The sequence below is a fragment of the Salminus brasiliensis genome, chromosome 13 (genome assembly GCF_030463535.1).
Source record: "Salminus brasiliensis chromosome 13, fSalBra1.hap2, whole genome shotgun sequence".
NCBI classification, from domain to species: domain Eukaryota; kingdom Metazoa; phylum Chordata; class Actinopteri; order Characiformes; family Bryconidae; genus Salminus; species Salminus brasiliensis.
This window is the reverse complement of record NC_132890.1, coordinates 12,125,932-12,144,116: the sequence shown is the minus strand read 5'-3', so window position 1 is coordinate 12,144,116 and position 18,185 is coordinate 12,125,932. Positions and strand designations below refer to the sequence as shown.

General features: G+C 42.2%; 1 protein-coding gene across 1 annotated transcript in view; it reads left to right on the top strand.

Annotated features, from left to right (window-relative positions):
- Positions 1–18,185, top strand: part of cttnbp2 (cortactin binding protein 2) — a 58,227-nt gene that overhangs the window by 36,065 nt on the left and 3,977 nt on the right. The window contains exons 5-19 of the mRNA XM_072694896.1: positions 2,858–3,064; positions 3,293–3,392; positions 4,262–4,412; positions 4,823–5,044; positions 5,186–5,303; positions 7,092–7,352; positions 9,963–10,058; positions 10,425–10,504; positions 12,314–12,400; positions 13,229–13,328; positions 13,447–13,602; positions 13,849–14,030; positions 14,929–15,107; positions 17,176–17,381; positions 17,578–17,760. Coding sequence (XP_072550997.1) covers positions 2,858–3,064; positions 3,293–3,392; positions 4,262–4,412; positions 4,823–5,044; positions 5,186–5,303; positions 7,092–7,352; positions 9,963–10,058; positions 10,425–10,504; positions 12,314–12,400; positions 13,229–13,328; positions 13,447–13,602; positions 13,849–14,030; positions 14,929–15,107; positions 17,176–17,381; positions 17,578–17,760 — 2,328 coding nt within the window. The remainder of the gene's footprint in view (positions 1–2,857; positions 3,065–3,292; positions 3,393–4,261; positions 4,413–4,822; positions 5,045–5,185; positions 5,304–7,091; positions 7,353–9,962; positions 10,059–10,424; positions 10,505–12,313; positions 12,401–13,228; positions 13,329–13,446; positions 13,603–13,848; positions 14,031–14,928; positions 15,108–17,175; positions 17,382–17,577; positions 17,761–18,185) is intronic.

Below are 18,185 nucleotides of genomic sequence, written 5' to 3'. Positions count from 1 at the left end.
AAGCTGATGCCAGAGGCTGCTCTGTCCCTCCCCTTTCCTTCCACCTCCACCTCCATTTCCACCCTCCTATGGCATGTCCCAGCCGCTGCGTGCCCTACCACCTAACCCCACTACACGCAGTGCCTTTCCCCTGCATCCGTGTTCATTGTTGTTTCTTTCACCTTCAGAAACACTAAACGAGAATGTGGATGTTTTTCTGTCCCTTGCATGTGCAAGCCAGATTTCCTCTCCATGTTTTTTCCGTGTTGGACTTCACAGAACATCTAACCTGATTTGCTCTTACGGTCATGAAGCTTCTCTTTGTTGTTTCACAGCTATACTAAAACATTAATCACATTTCTACTTTACAAGCATCAGCTGACATCTTGCTCGTATATATCTACTCCTTTGTCTACCACACAGTTAATTAGGCCAGATTGTGTGGGTAACCGGGACTACCATAAGCACTTGTTGAAAATGTCACATGCAAATTACTGAGCAAGCCAGTGTATTAAATGTTAGAACCACAGAGCATGTGAAATGCATGTGAAGGACCTTATTCCACCTCCGTTTTGCCGCAGAGATGTCAACATTGGCTGGCTGTGTCTCTAGACTCCTATCTCCTGAAAATGCCACCCTGTCTCTGTAGGCCTTCTAAAGAGCATTCTGAGAACACCAGAGATGGGCCTATTTAATCACCAGTCAAAGCATAGCAAGTATTCCACCAGACGCTGCTGTTATATTGTCACTAGAGACTAATCCTCAGCACAGCTCTGGCTGAGAGGCCAGACGTCACAAGCTAGCTGTCGTTACTCATGTCCCTGAAAATGCTAAGAACGGGCTTTTCTCCCTCCTCGCTCGCTCTGTAGAGCTTCTGACACAAGACTTCTGAAGCTTCAGAAGCTCATATAGCTGCTGTTTTTAACCCTCTTACTCTCAGAGAAAGCAGCCAGTAGTCCTACCCCTCTTGTGACTAGACCTCTATTAAACATAGCTTCGTATTTCACTCAGGTTCCCTCTCTCTCTCTCTCGTGTGCTCTCCTACTTTCAGTGTCTTCCTTGCTCACTAACAAAGACAAAAGCATCTCCCTAGAGACAAAGCTATTTACAAGCGCACAGTGCACACTATTAGAAGCATGCAGTTACTACTCAAGACAGCTGTGCCTAAAGTGTTAGATTAGACCTAGCTTTGAATGGATATATGACCAATTGTTAAGCGTTTTTTTATTCCTTTCTGTCTGGTTCTTATATATTGCCTGAATGAGGTGGTTTAACTTTCACTGTAATTTAGTGAGACTGACATGATTTACATTGCATATCCTTACCTAACCTGGTTGTCCTGCTTTTCTTTATTACAAACTGTTTGTTTTTGGTCTGCCTTGACCTGAGCCTGACCTGAAAGCAGATGAATGAGTTGACATAAGTGTATTGGGTAACACTATATGCTAGAGGCCTGCTGCGTAACACTGATATAAGCATGCCATAAACGTGTTATGACATGCCATATGCTGTAGTGTTTTGCTATGGCAGATTGTGACCATTTATTTAATATGTCAAGCTATTATTATAGGGACAGGTCATAACAGCTGCAACATTTTTTATGTCATGACAATTAATGCCAAATTATTGCTAATTTACTTATTTATTTTTTTAACATTTAAAGTATGTTTGTTATGACAGCGACCAATAATGGTAGTTGATGCCGTCTGTTGTAGCAACTCACTCATGACAGCATATGACACCTCATGACATGTTTATGGCATGGTTATGTCATTGCTGTGTAGCAGGGTTTAAGTAATGTTTTGCCACTTGGGCCCCGTTCACAAGTGTCTGAATAGTTTTGAAAATCCACACGAGAATACCAAATCGCCCCTTGAAATGCTTGCACGAGCAAGCCAGTCTAATGGCTGAAATAGACCTAAATACAGCACTAAGAGAACAGCAGGTTTTCTTAACGTCTCTCTTAGACTCAGAAACTGAAACAGGATAAAAGGCTTAAAATTAACTAAATTAATTATAACCTTTATCCAGCAACTATCTCTGAATCACCTATGCACTCCTAATCAGAGCTTTTTAAGCTTTTTTTCAGATGTGAGCACATGGCATTCTGCCACAGTGTAATGAGAAAGTAGATACAGTAATTAGTTGACAACATTTAACATCAGTAAACAGTAAACTCTCTAGCCTGGAGAGTACTATCAAAAATCTCCAACCTGGAGAGTGCCATCAAAAATCTCCCGATCTAAAGCCCTATAATTGTGTATAATTGGGCCAAAGCACAGAGAAAAAAACTTTTTTGGGATTTTTAAAGCTATCTGGATATGTGCGGACAGGGCCTTAGTCTGACAGGGAGGACAGAATTTGTGGACACCAAATCACATTTGACTCAGGCAAGTGTTGTTTGATGTCATACCAAAAAGTGAACCGTACTGAAACAGTCACCCTGAAAGAAACCGTTCATTTTAAGTTAGCTACGGCACAGTTCTGTCTGAATTTTGTATTCTACACCTGTAACACTATTAATGTAAGTATCTGTTATTTTTTTTCACAGTTTGACCAAAATTAAATATACACAATTTTACCTTGTAGATCTAAGTGCAAGCACAGGCATATTTATGCGGTTTAGTAGCTGTTGTGCTAATTGCACAATGCTATTGGTGGGCTGTTGCCCTCCATTACTTGGTAGCTACATTAGCTCTGTAGCTCCAGTACACATTGCGTATTTGGCTGACTGAAGCCTTGCTCGGTATCAGATGACCATTCTTTTATTACTTGGTTATCCTGGTCCCAGGTGACTGTTCCAGGTTGCGGAGCACGTTTTGGTACAACCTCTCGACATTGCCTCTCTTTAGTAACTGCTGTCGCTTGCCCCTCACAGGCTGGCGTCCCTCCATAGTCCCCCCGCTAACCTGTGGTGACCCCGTCCCCCTGGCTGACGGGCACACCCTTTTGCTCCAAGCTGCTTCCCAGGGAAATGTCACTTTATTGTCTATGCTGCTTAATCAAGATCCACCAATGGATATTACTCACCTCCAACAAGACCTAACCTCTGCCTTGTTTTCTGCTGCTCAAAACGGACACACAGGTACGGCTGCTCCAGCAGACCCTTGTGAAACTGCAAACTGAGAGGTTAAAGCTAAGGGTTTCAGTTTACTTTGGCTTGATTTGCACTGTTGGTGTTGTTAGCAGACAGATTTTCAGTAGATTTCAATGTCTTTGTATTCATGAGTAAATGGATTAAAAGCCAGTTGATGAGACTGCATATCAGTACTGTTTGTGTATTGTGTATATAAAGGCCTGTTTTGTCCTGTAGAATGCTTGAATCTGCTGCTGACTTCCGGGGTGTCTGCTGATGCTCCTGATAAAAATGGATTTACCCCCTTACACACTGCTGCTGCTAACAGCCACCATGGGTGAGCTCTTCTCTGTGTTTTGACCTTTGCTGTTGCTGTCTTTAACGCATTCAATGACTCTCAGGTCTGAAAATGATGCACTGCTTGACATGTGGTGAATGATGGCGTGTGTAAAAGTCGGGGGTCTCTTTAAATAGTACAGAGTGAGTCACAGTGCTTGTCATGTGGGATTTTGCCTGTTCTTGTTTCCTGTGATGTACAGTGACTGCTGACAATGATGTCATGAGCCTAGGCAGGCCATGCCCTGATTTCTGGGTTAGGACAAAGGCCGTTTTAAATGCAGACACATCCTTCTAAACACATCGCGAAACCATGCAGGAGTGACCCACAATTGTCAGATTAACTAGAGGGAATGGTGACCTGTTTTTGAGTTAGAAGTGCTGCCTTTATAATAGATTTGTTTTTCAAAAATAAGGTACACACAGATATTCAACACACTATATTCTGATCATGAACACATTGAAAAACTCTAGATATAAAACTTTAGACATCAGAGACGTTTCTTTCAAAACATCTTATTTATATTGAGATTAAGAACACTATTTGTGTATGTATTTATTTTTTCCTAAAAACACTTTCACTTCATTTTTTTCTGTTTATAACATCCTAAATGGTAGAGAGAGTTTAGTCCCTCAGCTATTTAACAGTGATCTTTAATTTGTGCTGAGAGCCTTTTTAGGAAAATCCAGGCCTACAGCTGACAACGTAGATCAGAACAGGTTGAAACAAAACATGTCCAAATATATTGAACTGTATGGATGAATGAATGGATCACATCTAAATACAGAACAAAGGCGTATTTTTATTTTAATTATTGTAATTATTGGACCCAGCAGAGCCCCTCTGACTGACTGGATGCTTCCTCATAGGTGTGTGCAGGCTTTGCTGGGCCACGGTGCGGAGGTGGAGAGAGAGTGTGTAGGCGGACGGACTGCGCTGATCCTGGCCTCTGAGCATGGCACTGTGGAGTGTGTGAGAGTCCTGCTGGATGCTGGTGCAAACCGCTCCCACATCACTGCTGTAAGTTCCCCAAAACACGCATAGAGACTGAAACACAGAGACTGAAACTGTGTATCAGAGTGGTAACTGGTGGTATACGATACACATGTATATACTTGTTGTTATACTTGTTGTCTACTGTGGCAACCATAACTGAACAAATGTTTAGTGGGGTGTTTTGTTTTGCTGTGATTGTGCTTCTTTTAGACTGTAGTTATTTCCCTGAAGTTAAGTATGCATATGCAAAGCAATGTACTCTGAGCTGTGTATTAGATAGCTATAGACTAGACTGTATGCTATTAGCTATATATAAGACTGTATGCTATTAGCTATAGACTAGACTGCATGCTCTGCTAGCTCTTTATATTGTAATTGATTTGAGTGTGTGTGCAGTATGATTGGTTTTATTCATCAGTGATTTTACTATACAGGATAGTTGCACTGCTCTACATGCTGCAGTGAGTTTGGGTCACGTGGGTCCCCTGAAGCTCCTGCTGTACCACCCGTCTCCAGACCCCGGGACAGGCGGTTCAGCAGCTGACCCAGAAGCCCAACACAAGCACCCGGGCCCAGTTATGACTAGCCACATCCTCAATCACGCCAACAAGGATGGCTGGACTGCAGCTCACATTGCTGCGTCCAGGGGCTACAAGGTGATGGATTTTTTTTGTGTGTGTTTTCAGTTCCAGGGACTATAACTTTAATTGCAAAGCACAGCACATGATGCATTTGAGTTATTGGTATTAGCAAATGAACTGATTGGATATTGACACCACTCCCCTGTTTGTTTTCAGAAATGTCTGGAGGTTTTGTGTAGCCACAGCCAACAGGACATTGAGAAGAGGGACAAATGTAACCGCACTATACACGACGTGGCCACAGATGACTGCAAAGACTTACTAGAGAACCTGGGTGAGTAAAGGTCCTTGGCAATTATACAAATATCCAACCTCCAACCAAAGGTTTTGTCACCCCAATAAGCGGACATGGGCTCCTTTAATAAAGGGCCTAACAATTATAATAAATGAATGCCCACAACATAGGAGAACGCTATTAAGAGTTGGCGAAGTATTTCAGGTAGCTGTTTTCTCAGTTCATAATGTAAATAAGAAAAGGCAGTTAATAGGAACAGTGGAGGTCAAGTTATGGGGATCTGGAGGACCAAGAAAACTGAGGGAACTGCTTGTAGGACGCTCGAAGGCAAATCTAAACTAGGACGATTAGCAGACTCTGGAGTGCTGGTACACAGTCCATATATGACTAGCATGGAAGAGTCCTCCGAAAAAAAACCTCTCCTGCGTCCTTGCCTCAGCATTCAACATCTGAACTTTTCAAGACTAAGCAAGTCTTAGACTGATGACTTTTTAGCCACAATGTGCAAAGGTGTGTTTGGAGAAATAAGTGTGCAGAACATCATGAAGGGAACACCTTTCCAACTGTTTAGGGGTGGATTCCTAAGCTTGTGTTGCAGCCAATGGCACAGGCTGTGTTATTTACCTGTGTAAATCTAGTGTCAAGCAGTGCCCTAGGTTAGATTTCCAGCTAGGATTTTTAAGACCCCGTTTACACATGGTCACTTCATGTGACTAGTTCCTCGATTGTAATCCTGCTCAGATACACAGATTTACACTTGGTAGTTAAATGTGTCTCCGTTAGTCAGACTGAAGACTGATTGCTGTGTGGGACGGGATTTGCAAATTCACGCTTTGCGTGGCAAGTATTACGTTGGTTGAGTTAAAATTCCTTCACAGATGATGGATGTTTTTTTAGTGTAGCCTACATCTGAGAGCATGCCTTAAAACAGCAGGTTTAATTAGAGGGACAGGAACAGTAGTGAAAGTTGCAGGACTCACTAGAGCCACCAAAACACAAGTGAGAAACCTTTCACACTGGGAGTGAGACTGTGAGAGACGTGTAACTGAGAAAGAACTTGAGGAATAGCGAAAATGGATAATTAGCTTGTCTTCATTTTGCAAATATGCTGATTCAGTTTCAGTTGTTGTAATCCTTGACGTCCCGGGGCTGCATGACGGATGCATAAAGTATCTGAATTCTTAAACCCAGAAGCAAGGTTCTCAACTTAATTACTCAATTTACTATTTTCCCTGTCATAACTTAGAGCATAACAAAAGGTTTGAACAGAAATGTGCCTGTGCAGAAGTGTCACATCACATCACAACACATTTAGTGTCACATGTCACACTACTGACGTAACCGACACCAGCATGTTCAGTGTCATATGTTGCTGTCCCAGCTCCAGGGCCTCTGTCTCTGCCTCTCAGCTCTAGATTCAGTAGTAGACATGGGTATAGATCTTTTTTCTCACAAATTAAATTGTGGGCCGAGTGTATTGTTGTGCTCCTCGTCTAAAACTACCTGAGCAGTGCTGTGATACTCTCAGACTTGCATTTAAGAACCTTGCTCAAATACTCATTTTCACCTCCCCAAGTAGGGTGAGCAATATGATATTGTATCATTGTTGTGAAAAATTACGATAAAATGTGCGACAAGACTGTGAGATTATTAGGCTAAGTTACATTGGTAACTTGGTGGACAAGTAATGCTTTGTTTTCTGTTCCAACTCATCAAACCTCACATTTTGGGTATCCTTAAGTATAATGATGTTTAATTTGCCCTTACCCCCAAGCACAGGCCAACATAAACTAAGCTACTGAATGTTTTATATCTCCTCTCTTTCAGATTGCTACAGGGTGGTGGTGCTGGTACACACTGGCTCACGAGAACACCTGTGCCCTGTCGATCTCCTGGAGGACGGCCCCACCATCGGCACAGTCACCATCCAGCGCCGCACCAGCTGGGAGGAGTTAGGGCAGATCTTAAGCCACCTGCTAACCAGTCACCTAATGCTGGTGTGTGGGAGCTGGGAGCTGCAGGAGGGGTTGGGCGGAGCAGACACACCCCTAGGCCTGTCCTCAAACAGTGTGGCCTCTGTGAAGATAGGTAAGATACTCAAACAGCTTCTCAAATATGGTTTATGTCATATGGAAATGTGATAAGCCCTTGAAAAGAATTTGTTTGCATAGAAACTAGAAGTGATTTTGCACTTTTCAGACCTTCTGTGCACTATATGTCTAACCTAATCTACCTATTAGTTATTATGCTCAATACCAAGTTACTTAGGCTGCTGTTACTACAGCAGGGCACACCCACTATTAATACCCTTGGTTTCTGAAGAAACCTTGGATGAGCAGTGTATAATTTGTGTAGCTACAAATATGAGGGCTGATAAAACAAACAAAGAATTATATAGTGTGGAAAAAGCAACACCTATGTGACTGTGTGTGTATGTGTGTGTGTGGTATATATTGGTTAACAGTCAGGTATGGCCTGCAGTAAGTGATATGTAAACTAGAAGCACGTTTGCGGTTGTGTCGGTTGCTATTCCAGGATGCCCTCAGCTTTCCGAACAGCTGCTGCTTCCTAAATTCCTCTTGGTCACTGATCAAGTTTTAATTTCCCCAGCTCAGCGTTTTCACTTGCGTGTCGTCGAGAAAGAGGAATAAAGTAGATGGGAACAAATTGCTGCACTGGTTTTTACATTGTAAATCACCAGCTTTAGTATTATGTTGGAGTCATTGATAGATCTGGTTCATAAGGGGTTAAAGCCCACATACAGGTACACAAGCAGAAACACACACTCTCTTTCACTCAATTTCAAATAAACAAGCACATTTGCTCTTTCAAGCATGCATACTTTTAATACAATTAGACACACACAGGCTGACTCTTTAAAATGGCTCCTTTCCCAAACCTGCACTGGGCCAAGTAGGGAAGGAGCTGGCATGGAAGCCTAATTGCTATAATAAGCTTGGCTCAGCCTTAGGGTTGTCATGCAGGGCTGCTGAAAATAAACCAAGCTACCAGCAGCTACCACCCCTGCCACCACCCCTGCCACCACCCAACCCCCTGCATGCTCTTTATCACTTGTTGTGGCATGGTGTTTTTGTTTATACTTGTGTAGTTCCTCTCATTCCTTATACAATAATAAGGTATACTGTGATGTTAAATACACAGTATCATCACTGTGTTGTGGTTAAATGATTTGTGTGTTATTGGTCTGAGCAATTTAAGCATAAGGGAAAATTATGGGAAAGTTAAGGGTGGCCATATACACCATATTTGATCATTTTTGTGATAAAAGTAAAATATCATCTGTACTTTAACACCGACCTGTTACTGTAAATAGTGGATTAAATAGAAGATGAAAAGAACATAAATGTACAGATTTAAGTAGATGTAGTGTTATTTCTGTACCAGTTTAAAGTACTACACGATGCAAAGGTTTGAGCACACCAAGAGAGTTTAGTGCTAGGTAAAAGATAACTTTTACCAAGGACTTAATAAGTAATTGTTAGGATAGTCCAGTGGATGCCTCAAAGCTTTATAAATACTGACTCGTCAGACCTTGTCCCAACAATCAGCATTGTCATTGGCTCCTTTAAGCAGCTGCCAAGCAAAAAATTAAAAGAGAAGGCTATAAGCATGGAAAAAGCAGGAGAAGGCTGTAAGTAAAGCATTTTCATGTAAGCTTAGTTCATAATGTAACTAAAAATTAGCAGCTGCAGCCTGTAAAACAAGTGGTTTCTCCAAATTCAACACAAAATGACACTCTGCATGTGCTGAGCAACCTGCCCACAGTGAAAGGTGCATGGTGGTGGCTAGGTGATGCTTCCTCTGGCACTGGAAACCTGCAAAGTGGGGAGGGCCAGATGAATTAATCCTATATCCTATGTGAAGAATAGTACAGCAGAACCTGTAGAACCTTAGGTTTTCTTAGGAATGCAGCCAGAAGCTGGTGTCTAGGTATGCATCTTGTGTGCAGTAGGTCATAATCAAAGCAAGGTGCTCTAATAAGTACTAAAGTCACTTGTTATGAAGAGCTTGAATAATGCTGAGGATGAGGCAGTCATCATTAAACATGGTTTTATGTTGAATTTGGAAAAAACACTTGTTCTATTACTTTTATTTAACTGTTTAAATTGTTCTTGTTTGATTGATTTATAACAAACAGCTTAAAGTTTGTAAATTTTGCTAGTAAACCTAATTTGCAATGGGGGTTGAATCATTTTGATTGCAGCTATGCATGCATAATCCTACACAGCTAGGGTGTTTTTTAGAGTGGTTTTAAAGCAACAGTGTCAATTGTGCTTTATTTCTTTTGTTTCTCTGTGAGCTTTGCAAGTAGAAAGCAGATTATTGTGAGTGTATGAAAAGAGGTCAAAATAGGATAAAGTCTGCTAGTTGAAGGTGCTTTCCAGAAAGAGCAGATGTCACAAATGAAAATATGACACCCCGCAGCATGATGGGTATTTATTATTCATGAGAGAAGAAATTCTGAAAGGAGACAGAGCCGGATAGCTGGAGGAGGATTGGAAAAACTCAGCACTGTTTCTCAGTCAGCGTGCAAGATGAAAGCTGTCATGTCACTGGGAGTTATATTTCCATATTGGCTTATACACACAAGAACACACACACACACACACACAGCTTACAGGACTAAATGTTCTCCGTATTCATTTTGTGTTTGCGTCTGTGTTTTTGTCTTTACAGGTGATGCTGTTTGGCTGCCTGGACAGAACCTGGCTCACTCTCCTTGGGACCTAATCCGAAAGCGCCTGAGCCAGCGGATCTCCATCCTCCTCAAAGGTGCTTCACGCTTTACATCATTACCTCTCCTGCTTCCTTCCTCTCTTACTTCAGTCTACCCTGAAAAATGAAACCCAGAATACTCGCTCACACTTCTATATAGTCCTTCATCTCACAGATAATCTTCTCTTACAAATGCATAAGCACATTTTCCTCTAATGCTGCATACAATGGCATACACACAAGGCCAATTCATACAATCATTTAACTGTGCTTCCTACGCACTTTGTCAAGCTCCAGAACATTCTATCTCCAGTGACATCAGAGAGTGTCTCATCAGAGCGACAGTCTGCTCACACACACCCTCCTGCGGTGTTTGCCGCTCACAAATGCACTCACTTACAGCCCCTGTGATTTCTCTGTTAGGCCTGGCGGATTGTGCTCTGGATGAAATGACCTACGACTCCCTGATCCCTCTCCAGCTGCTGCAGAACTATGTGCGCCTGGTACGTACCGGAGTCGTACACACACAACTGTCCTTACCTGAGACCAGGAGACTACTGACCCAACTCACATTTTTGCTTCTGCATCTCAGTCTGGTCGACAAGACATATTAAGTTGAGCTGATTCCAAAACAGCAGAAAATAAGGTGCAGCTGACATTGCTTAAACAGTTTGTAAGATGTTTAGTCTGTGGACCCTCCCCTCTCAACTTGTTAACTGTTTATTCCCATCTCCTGGTAGGCTTTTTACAATGTGTAAATGGAGTGCTTAGCCCTAAATTTACAGAAATGTACATGACTTCACAGCTCTGTCTGCCTGCTTGGGAAGAGACATAAGATTATAAATCTGAATCCCATTAAAACCCCAGGTCTCCATGGTCAGGTGTCTGGGAATAGGGAGGGCTCCCCCTATTGCAATAAGGGAAGTCCAAACCTGCAGATGAACATAAACAGTAAAACAACATTGGAGCGAGGGAACAAACGGATGGTTATGAGTTGATGTCAACTCAATTCAATTAAACTAAACTTGATTCAAATGTATTTATTTAGCGCTTTTCACAACAAATGTTGTCACAAAGCTTTACAGAGATCCGTGTCGGGCCTCTTTTGAGCAAGCCAGTGGCGACAGTGGGAAGGATAAAGTCCCTCAGACTGAGAGGAGGAAACCTTGAGAGGAACCAAGACACTCAAGCAAATCGAGCAAAACTCAAGAAGTATTGTTGACCAAACTGAGTTGGAAGAACTTGTGACTAAATTATGTTGAGTGAACTCAAAAAGGCTCTGTAATCAGTAACTTTATCACTTTCAGCTGGCCCTGGGGCTGGGGGCACTTGTTGACATAATCAATGTTATTTGATTACCAAAATACATTGACTTTGGTGCATACGCGCAAAGATGGAGGTGCCAGCCAAAAACATGGATTTCTTCTGAGAGCAAGCAGCGTCTAAAAACACTTACTCAGGGGCATCATGAGTGCAAAAAGTCAGTTAAAAGTCATTTCTGCACCATTGCTGTTATGGTAGTGTAATGTTGCACCATGCTGTTAAATGATTTTAAGATTTTTCCTTGCACTATATTGCCAGTGATTCCAAATTTTAAGTTTGAAGTCTAGTATTTAAGTGAAAATATTGAGTACCTTTTAACTGTGAGGTATTTATTGTTACATTAGTCTGTAACAAAAAATTACTCATGGTTAAAAAGTAACCTCTGGTTTATGTTATAGCAACCCTTTATCTGAAACTGAGTACCAATATTTTCCACTGTGTACTGTGTGTGAATACTGTGTATTTAAGAGAAACATTCGTTGTTATTAAATATTAGAGAAATTGGTTGTTAGATTAATCCACAGATTAAAACATTACTGTTAGATTAATCACTAAAAATAATCAGTCCTAGTTGGTGTGACTTTAGGTATTTTACAGTGAAAGTGTAGTTTATGCAAAGCCATGCTCAGAACTAGCCGAAAGATTTGGACTGGTGTACTGGTGTAACGGTTTTCATAATGATAGACACTTTGATGTGAATGTACATAACCATTTGTTTCTAGTTCAGTTTGAACTGGATTAAATATTTAAATATACAAATTGGAGTTTATTTTATTTACAAACAAGTCATTTTCACTTGTTCACACAGAAGCAAAGCCCTGTGAATAAGTGCTGACTGTGGGTTATAATGAAATATAAATGAGTAGAACATTGTTTTACTTGCTTTGACCTGTGTGTGTGTGTGTGTGTGGTATATCATGATTCTGCACAGCATGATGTTTTGGTTGAAGTGCTCAACTCTTATTCCTTTGCCCCAATTCACTGGTTAGGTCGAACAGTATCGTAATGTCATTTTCCACGGACTGGAGGGAAGTTTTCAGGAATACATCGCCAACCAGATTTCCCACCACATCAAGGTAAGAGACCTTGAAATAGAGGTTCTTGATATGCTGTGTTTTTAACCCTTTGGCAGGCTGCTAAACCGCAGGCTTCTGCACATGAAGACACACCCTCACCCCAGAACTAGGAGGAGACAGAAAGCCAATCAGAGTAATACAAACACAATATCCCCAAAACAAAACAGACAGCTGCACTGAAATGATCATATTGATCATCTGGATTGTTCAAAACATGACTTTTAGGAGAACATAAATACCAAGGTGAACTTCACTTCACCCACGTCCCATAAGTCAGTTTATTTAGGAGAAATCTTAAAGGTCAGTATGAATCGAACATACACCCCTTGTAACTGACAGTCCTGTCTTCTCATCATAAAGCTCCAACTTCACCTTTATGCTCACTTTAAATCCACTATATTGACCACCTGCAGGATTGGAACACACCAACACATTATTTTATGACATCCCATTCTAAATCCATAGGCATTAATATGGATTATTGAGGCATTAATATTCCTCTTTGCAACTATAACAGCTTTCACTTTTCTTGGAAGACTTTTTACTGTGGGAATTTTTGCCCATTCACCCCATGGAGCATTTGTGAGGTTAGATGCTGACGTTCATCCCAAAGGTGTTCTATGTTCTAAATGGCTCTATTTCAGCCACATGTGTAAAGGCACACTGCATGGCTAGGTGCCTAATTTTATACACCTGTGGCAGTGGGACTGATTGGAAATTCAGTAATTAAAAGGTGTGTCCCAATACTTTTGTCTATATACTGTACATATCAGATGTGATACACTTGGTGTTAAAGGGCTGCCATGTCATGTGTGCATTACTCTGTAGCACAGACAGGAAGCCATGGGGATAAGCTGTGACATCATTCATGTGGAGATAGAAGAGGGTCAGACTAAAGATCAGCTATTGGAGACCTTCATTAACTGTGGTAAGACCTTCCTCTTTACTGTCCTGGATCTAAAATCATATCAGTCATTTATGCTCGTATTCAGGCATCGGCTTATTCACCGAATATTACTTACACTGCCATGCATTGGTGTATGCAGGGTTCCTGATATCTGTGCGGGATGCAGCTGCGGGGCGGTGTGTTGTAGCCGTGTTGGAGGGTCTGGAGAAAGCTCATTCTCTCAGCCACATGCTGGATGACCTGTGTGAGGCGTTGGAGAATCGTGGCTCACTCTACTCGCTCTCTCTCAATCACGGTGTGGCTCACACGTTCTTTGAAATGCTTTAGAGTGTTGGGCGCTAAACAGCACTAAATAATGATGCTACATTCTGTAATTGCACTAAAATGTCTTATGGATGTCAATAAGGTGACCATGTTTGTTTTGAATTTGTATCATAAATGAAATGGAAATTATTTTATATTAGTGCAAATGTTCATGACTTTGTTTTGTTGCAATTATTCAGTTGTTATAAGAACTGCACTACTAATGATTGGTTGGCAGGTCCGGAGGGGCTGTACTACTTCCAGGAGGGGAGTTTTCTGATTGGCACGCTGGCCAAGCCACGACTGCAGGGTCCCGAGCTGAGACTGCAGCAGCACTTCCGCTGGGTGCAGCTGCGCTGGGACACTGAACCTCTTAGTGGCATGCTGGGACGCCACCTCCGCAGGAAACTCCTCCACAAGGTTAGCCTTCTCTTCTTCATCCTCTTCTAGTTCTATACTACGTAAGTGTGTTTGTGTGTGTGGGTGTGCATATATAATTTTATACACACCGATCAACCACAACATTAATGCTGCCTCCTTGTATCTACATTCATTGTCCATTACATCACTATTACATCCACTTACTTTGTTAGCCTCCTTTTATCCTCCTTTTACACCCGAGCACCACTGCAGAGCAGGTATTTTTTAGGTGGTGGGTCATTCTCAGCTCTGCAGTGACACTGACGTGGTGGTGGCATGTTAGTGTGTGTTGCTCTGCTACAAGTGGATCAAACACAGCAGTGCTGCTGGAGTTTTTAAACACCTCAGTGTCACTGCTGGACTAATAAAAGTCCACCAACCAGAAATATCCAGCCAACGTGTCCTGTGGGCAGCGTCCTGTAAGCACTCCTAAACAACTAGAGGATGACCAACACAAACTGCAGCTGCAACAGATAAGCCTCTATCTCTGACTTTACATTTACAAGGTGAGCCAACTAGGTAAAGGTGTCAACAGAGCAGACAGTGAGTGGACACAGTGTTTAAAAACTCCAGCAGCACTGCAGTGTCTGATCCACTTGTACCAGCATGTCAGTGTTACTGCGGTGCTGAGAATGAACCCCAATAATACCTTCTCTGTGGTGGTCCTAACCATTGAAGAACAGGGTGAAAGGAGATTAACAAAGTATGCAGAGAAATTGATGGACCACAGTCTGTTTTTACAGAACTACAAAGCGATCCTATATGGTGAGTGGAGCTGATATAATGGACAATGAGTGTAGAAACAAGCATATGGTATTTATGTTATGTCTGATTGGTGTGTGTATATGTGTATATATAGTGCAATAAATGTCATAGTAGCACTGTTTTTTGATTTCAGACTCAAGGCCAATGCTGGGCCCCTCATGACCCTGTGCACAAATCTCTCTCCTGGGTGTGTTCAGTGTGGCAACAGCTCAACGGCTGCCTCTCTCGCCTGGGGACGCCCGAGGCCCTCCTGGGCCCTCATGTCTTTCTCTCTTGCCCGGTCTTGCCAGAACAGACCAACGCCATCCTGAAGTGAGTCTGCACGACTTACTGACTTTACCTCCGCATAGCCTTCCAGAGTTAGGTACAGTTAGATACGCTAGGACGCAAATGCAGATGACAACGTCCACCCAGCGCCTTGCTAACACAGCGTCCTGCTATACAGGCTCAGTGTGAGTTCTTATGCTTAAGTGGTGGTTAAAATACCCAGAGCTCACTGAGCTTGAAGGTGATAGAGCTCTAAATGAGATCCTCTGTCAACAGCCTAAATATGTCAACAGTGTGTGTGCTGCTGCTTGTTCTGTTAGATTGAAGAGGTGATAATATATCAGATATACTTATACAAGTTTATACAACATTTTGGCACTCTTGACCAAATTACACATTTGTTGATTTCTTAAATTGAGAAGTAGTAAACACATTACACATTGGCAATGTGTTTTCCCCTGAAGATAAGGTCATGGCTAAGATTTCCTTCTTATGGCCAAAATCATAATGACATGTTTGTACAAGCAATGCTGCACAGTGGAATGGTGCACTGTCTTTTTATGCAGCTTGATTTGGCCATCCTTTCACCATATGAGTAGTTCTCACTGTGAGTTTTCATGGTCTTCCAGTTCCCCTGAACTGCTGTTTCTTAAGAACAGTCCATGATCGATGAGTACAAGAGCAGGTATTTTTTAGGTGGTGGGTCATTCTCAGTTCTGCAGTGACACTGACGTGGTGGTGGCATGTTAGTGTGTGTTGCTCTGCTACGAGTGGATCAAACACAGCAGTGCTGCTGGAGTTTTTAAGCACCTCAGCGTCACTGCTGGACTTTTGAAGGTTTGAAGAGTCAGAATTGATAAAGATTGGAAATTTTATCGATCACTGGCCTCGTCCAATATCACCACTGCCGTTAGCACACCAGCTGCCGTTACTTGACTAATGTTACCTAGCAGTTCAAATTATGCACGAATCTACATAATCCCACTGTGCTAGCAAAAATCTTTTTTTTAGATCTCCATGGCATAAAATCTTTTGTATGTTGTGCGATCAAATACCATAATATAATAATAGAGAGCGCAAGGTCATGGCAAGTAATTAGCTTTAGCAAGGTTAGCTTTAGCAACCTACATGTTTTTGCTGCTGTTAAGCAAACCAGTTGTGAATATCTATCACAAACATTCATGGTTAAAGCTAGCTCACCATGTGGAAAAATCTGCTGGATTTTACAGAAGGTGTATTGAATTGAAATCATATACAGCACTCCTAATGGTGCATAATGTAACTACAAGGCCATTTAAGGTGGAACGTCTTCTTTCCGCTAGCAGAAAAGTAACAAGCCTCAGCTTCACCCGCATTTCCTTAACAATTTTCAGTACATGTGCTGTCAGATTAATTTAGCGGAGTTAGAATACAGTCGCGAACGCGGGTTCTTAAGGTGGCATCAAGCTAACGTAGGTTAATTTTAGCGAAACTTGAATATGATCGCGACAGCACATTCATACCACTGCAAATATACAAACCCACATGAAATGACACAACTTTAGCCAACCTCAGGTTACCCCTCATCTCTGCATGTGCGTTCATCAATCAGTCAGTCGGTGAAAATTCCTCTTCTAGTACAAATTGCCCAGGGGTATCCAAACTAAATGTGAGAGAACTGTTTGTCTACTGGGACAGTGGACCGGAAGATAGCATACTGGCAGTACAGGACAGTCTTAGTCAGGCCTGGCTATCGCTATAGCACCCCTAGCTGCAGTGCTTAGAATACAACGCTTGAAACCATGCTGTATCTGGAAGCATTTGTCTGCATACTTGCGGAAGTGTGTTTCTGGCCTCAAGTGTTTTCTCATTGAATACTCTGAATTCTGTAGTTAATTAGCTGGGCCTGGACTCCCAAAGGCATCTTAGCACAAAGACCATTCCTAAATGGTAGAGCGAGCAATACACTCAACAGTCTTTCTACCACTTAAGATGATCTTAACACTGATATGCTTCTGGGAAACTGGGCCCAGATAAGTTCTATTAAATGATCTAGAGTGCCAGCAGCAGTGCTTGTAGCTCTCCAGGAGTTTCATACGGTCTGAATGACTAAATAGACTTGACGGCCATGCAGGTGGTTGGCACGCTTGTGGAATGTGGTGGTGGTCCCGCGTGTGGAGGATGCGGTCATCTCCAGGGTAACAGCTAAGCGCTTGCCTTCCCAGCGGCGGTCTCCTAGCAACAAGGGCTTGAGCCCAGGACAAAGGGCCGTGGTCCGAGCGGCTCTTAGCATTCTCCTGAACAAGGCCGTGCTGCAGGGCTGCCCCCTGGCCAGATCAGGTGCAGTACTAATGAGCTCTAATCTCAGTAGCGTTGCCTTTGAATGTGCTAATATTTGACTGCTAAATATTGAATAATGTATTTTAGATATTTAGATTGACATGTTTATCTTCTGTTTTGACTCTTGACAGTATTCATGAACTGCCCTTTAATGCAGTGGTCTTTTGTTTGTCTGTTTGTTTGTCTAAATGTTTAGAGATCGATCAGCTTTTGCCAGAGTTCAGGGGTGGGTGTTTTCCACTCTCCTCTATTAGCTCCTCCTACAGAAAAGGTGGGAGAAAAGGACGAGATAGTGGTGTGTGGAGACGATCCAATACCAGCCCACGAAAGAAAGGAAGCCCCGCCTCTGGTAGATCCTCCAGTAGCTCCTTACGAGAAGGTCAGAAAAGATCTGTTAGCTGGTCATTACTTAATAACACACCCTTTTGCAAGTATCACAGCTTGTAAATGCTTTTTGTAGTCAGTGTGTCTTTCTGCTCCTTAGTGTGTATGTATGTGCACGGATGGGTTAAAGGTGGAGGCCAAATTCCATCTGTGTCCAACACAAATAGTGAATATGGTTGTCTTGTCTTGTCAGTTCTTGTTTGGGGGATTTTCACCCAATCTTCCTTTCAAAGGCTTCTAGTTCTGTGAGATTTTGGGAGGTCTTGCACGCACTGCTCTTTTGAAGTCTATCCACAAATGTTCTATATTGTTTAAGTCAGGGTGACTGTGAGGGCTATGACAAACATTTCAGCCAGTGCTACTTGAGAAGGCTATTGTGGAATTTAATGCCTCAGGCTTGTTTAGATATTTCTTTGAAAA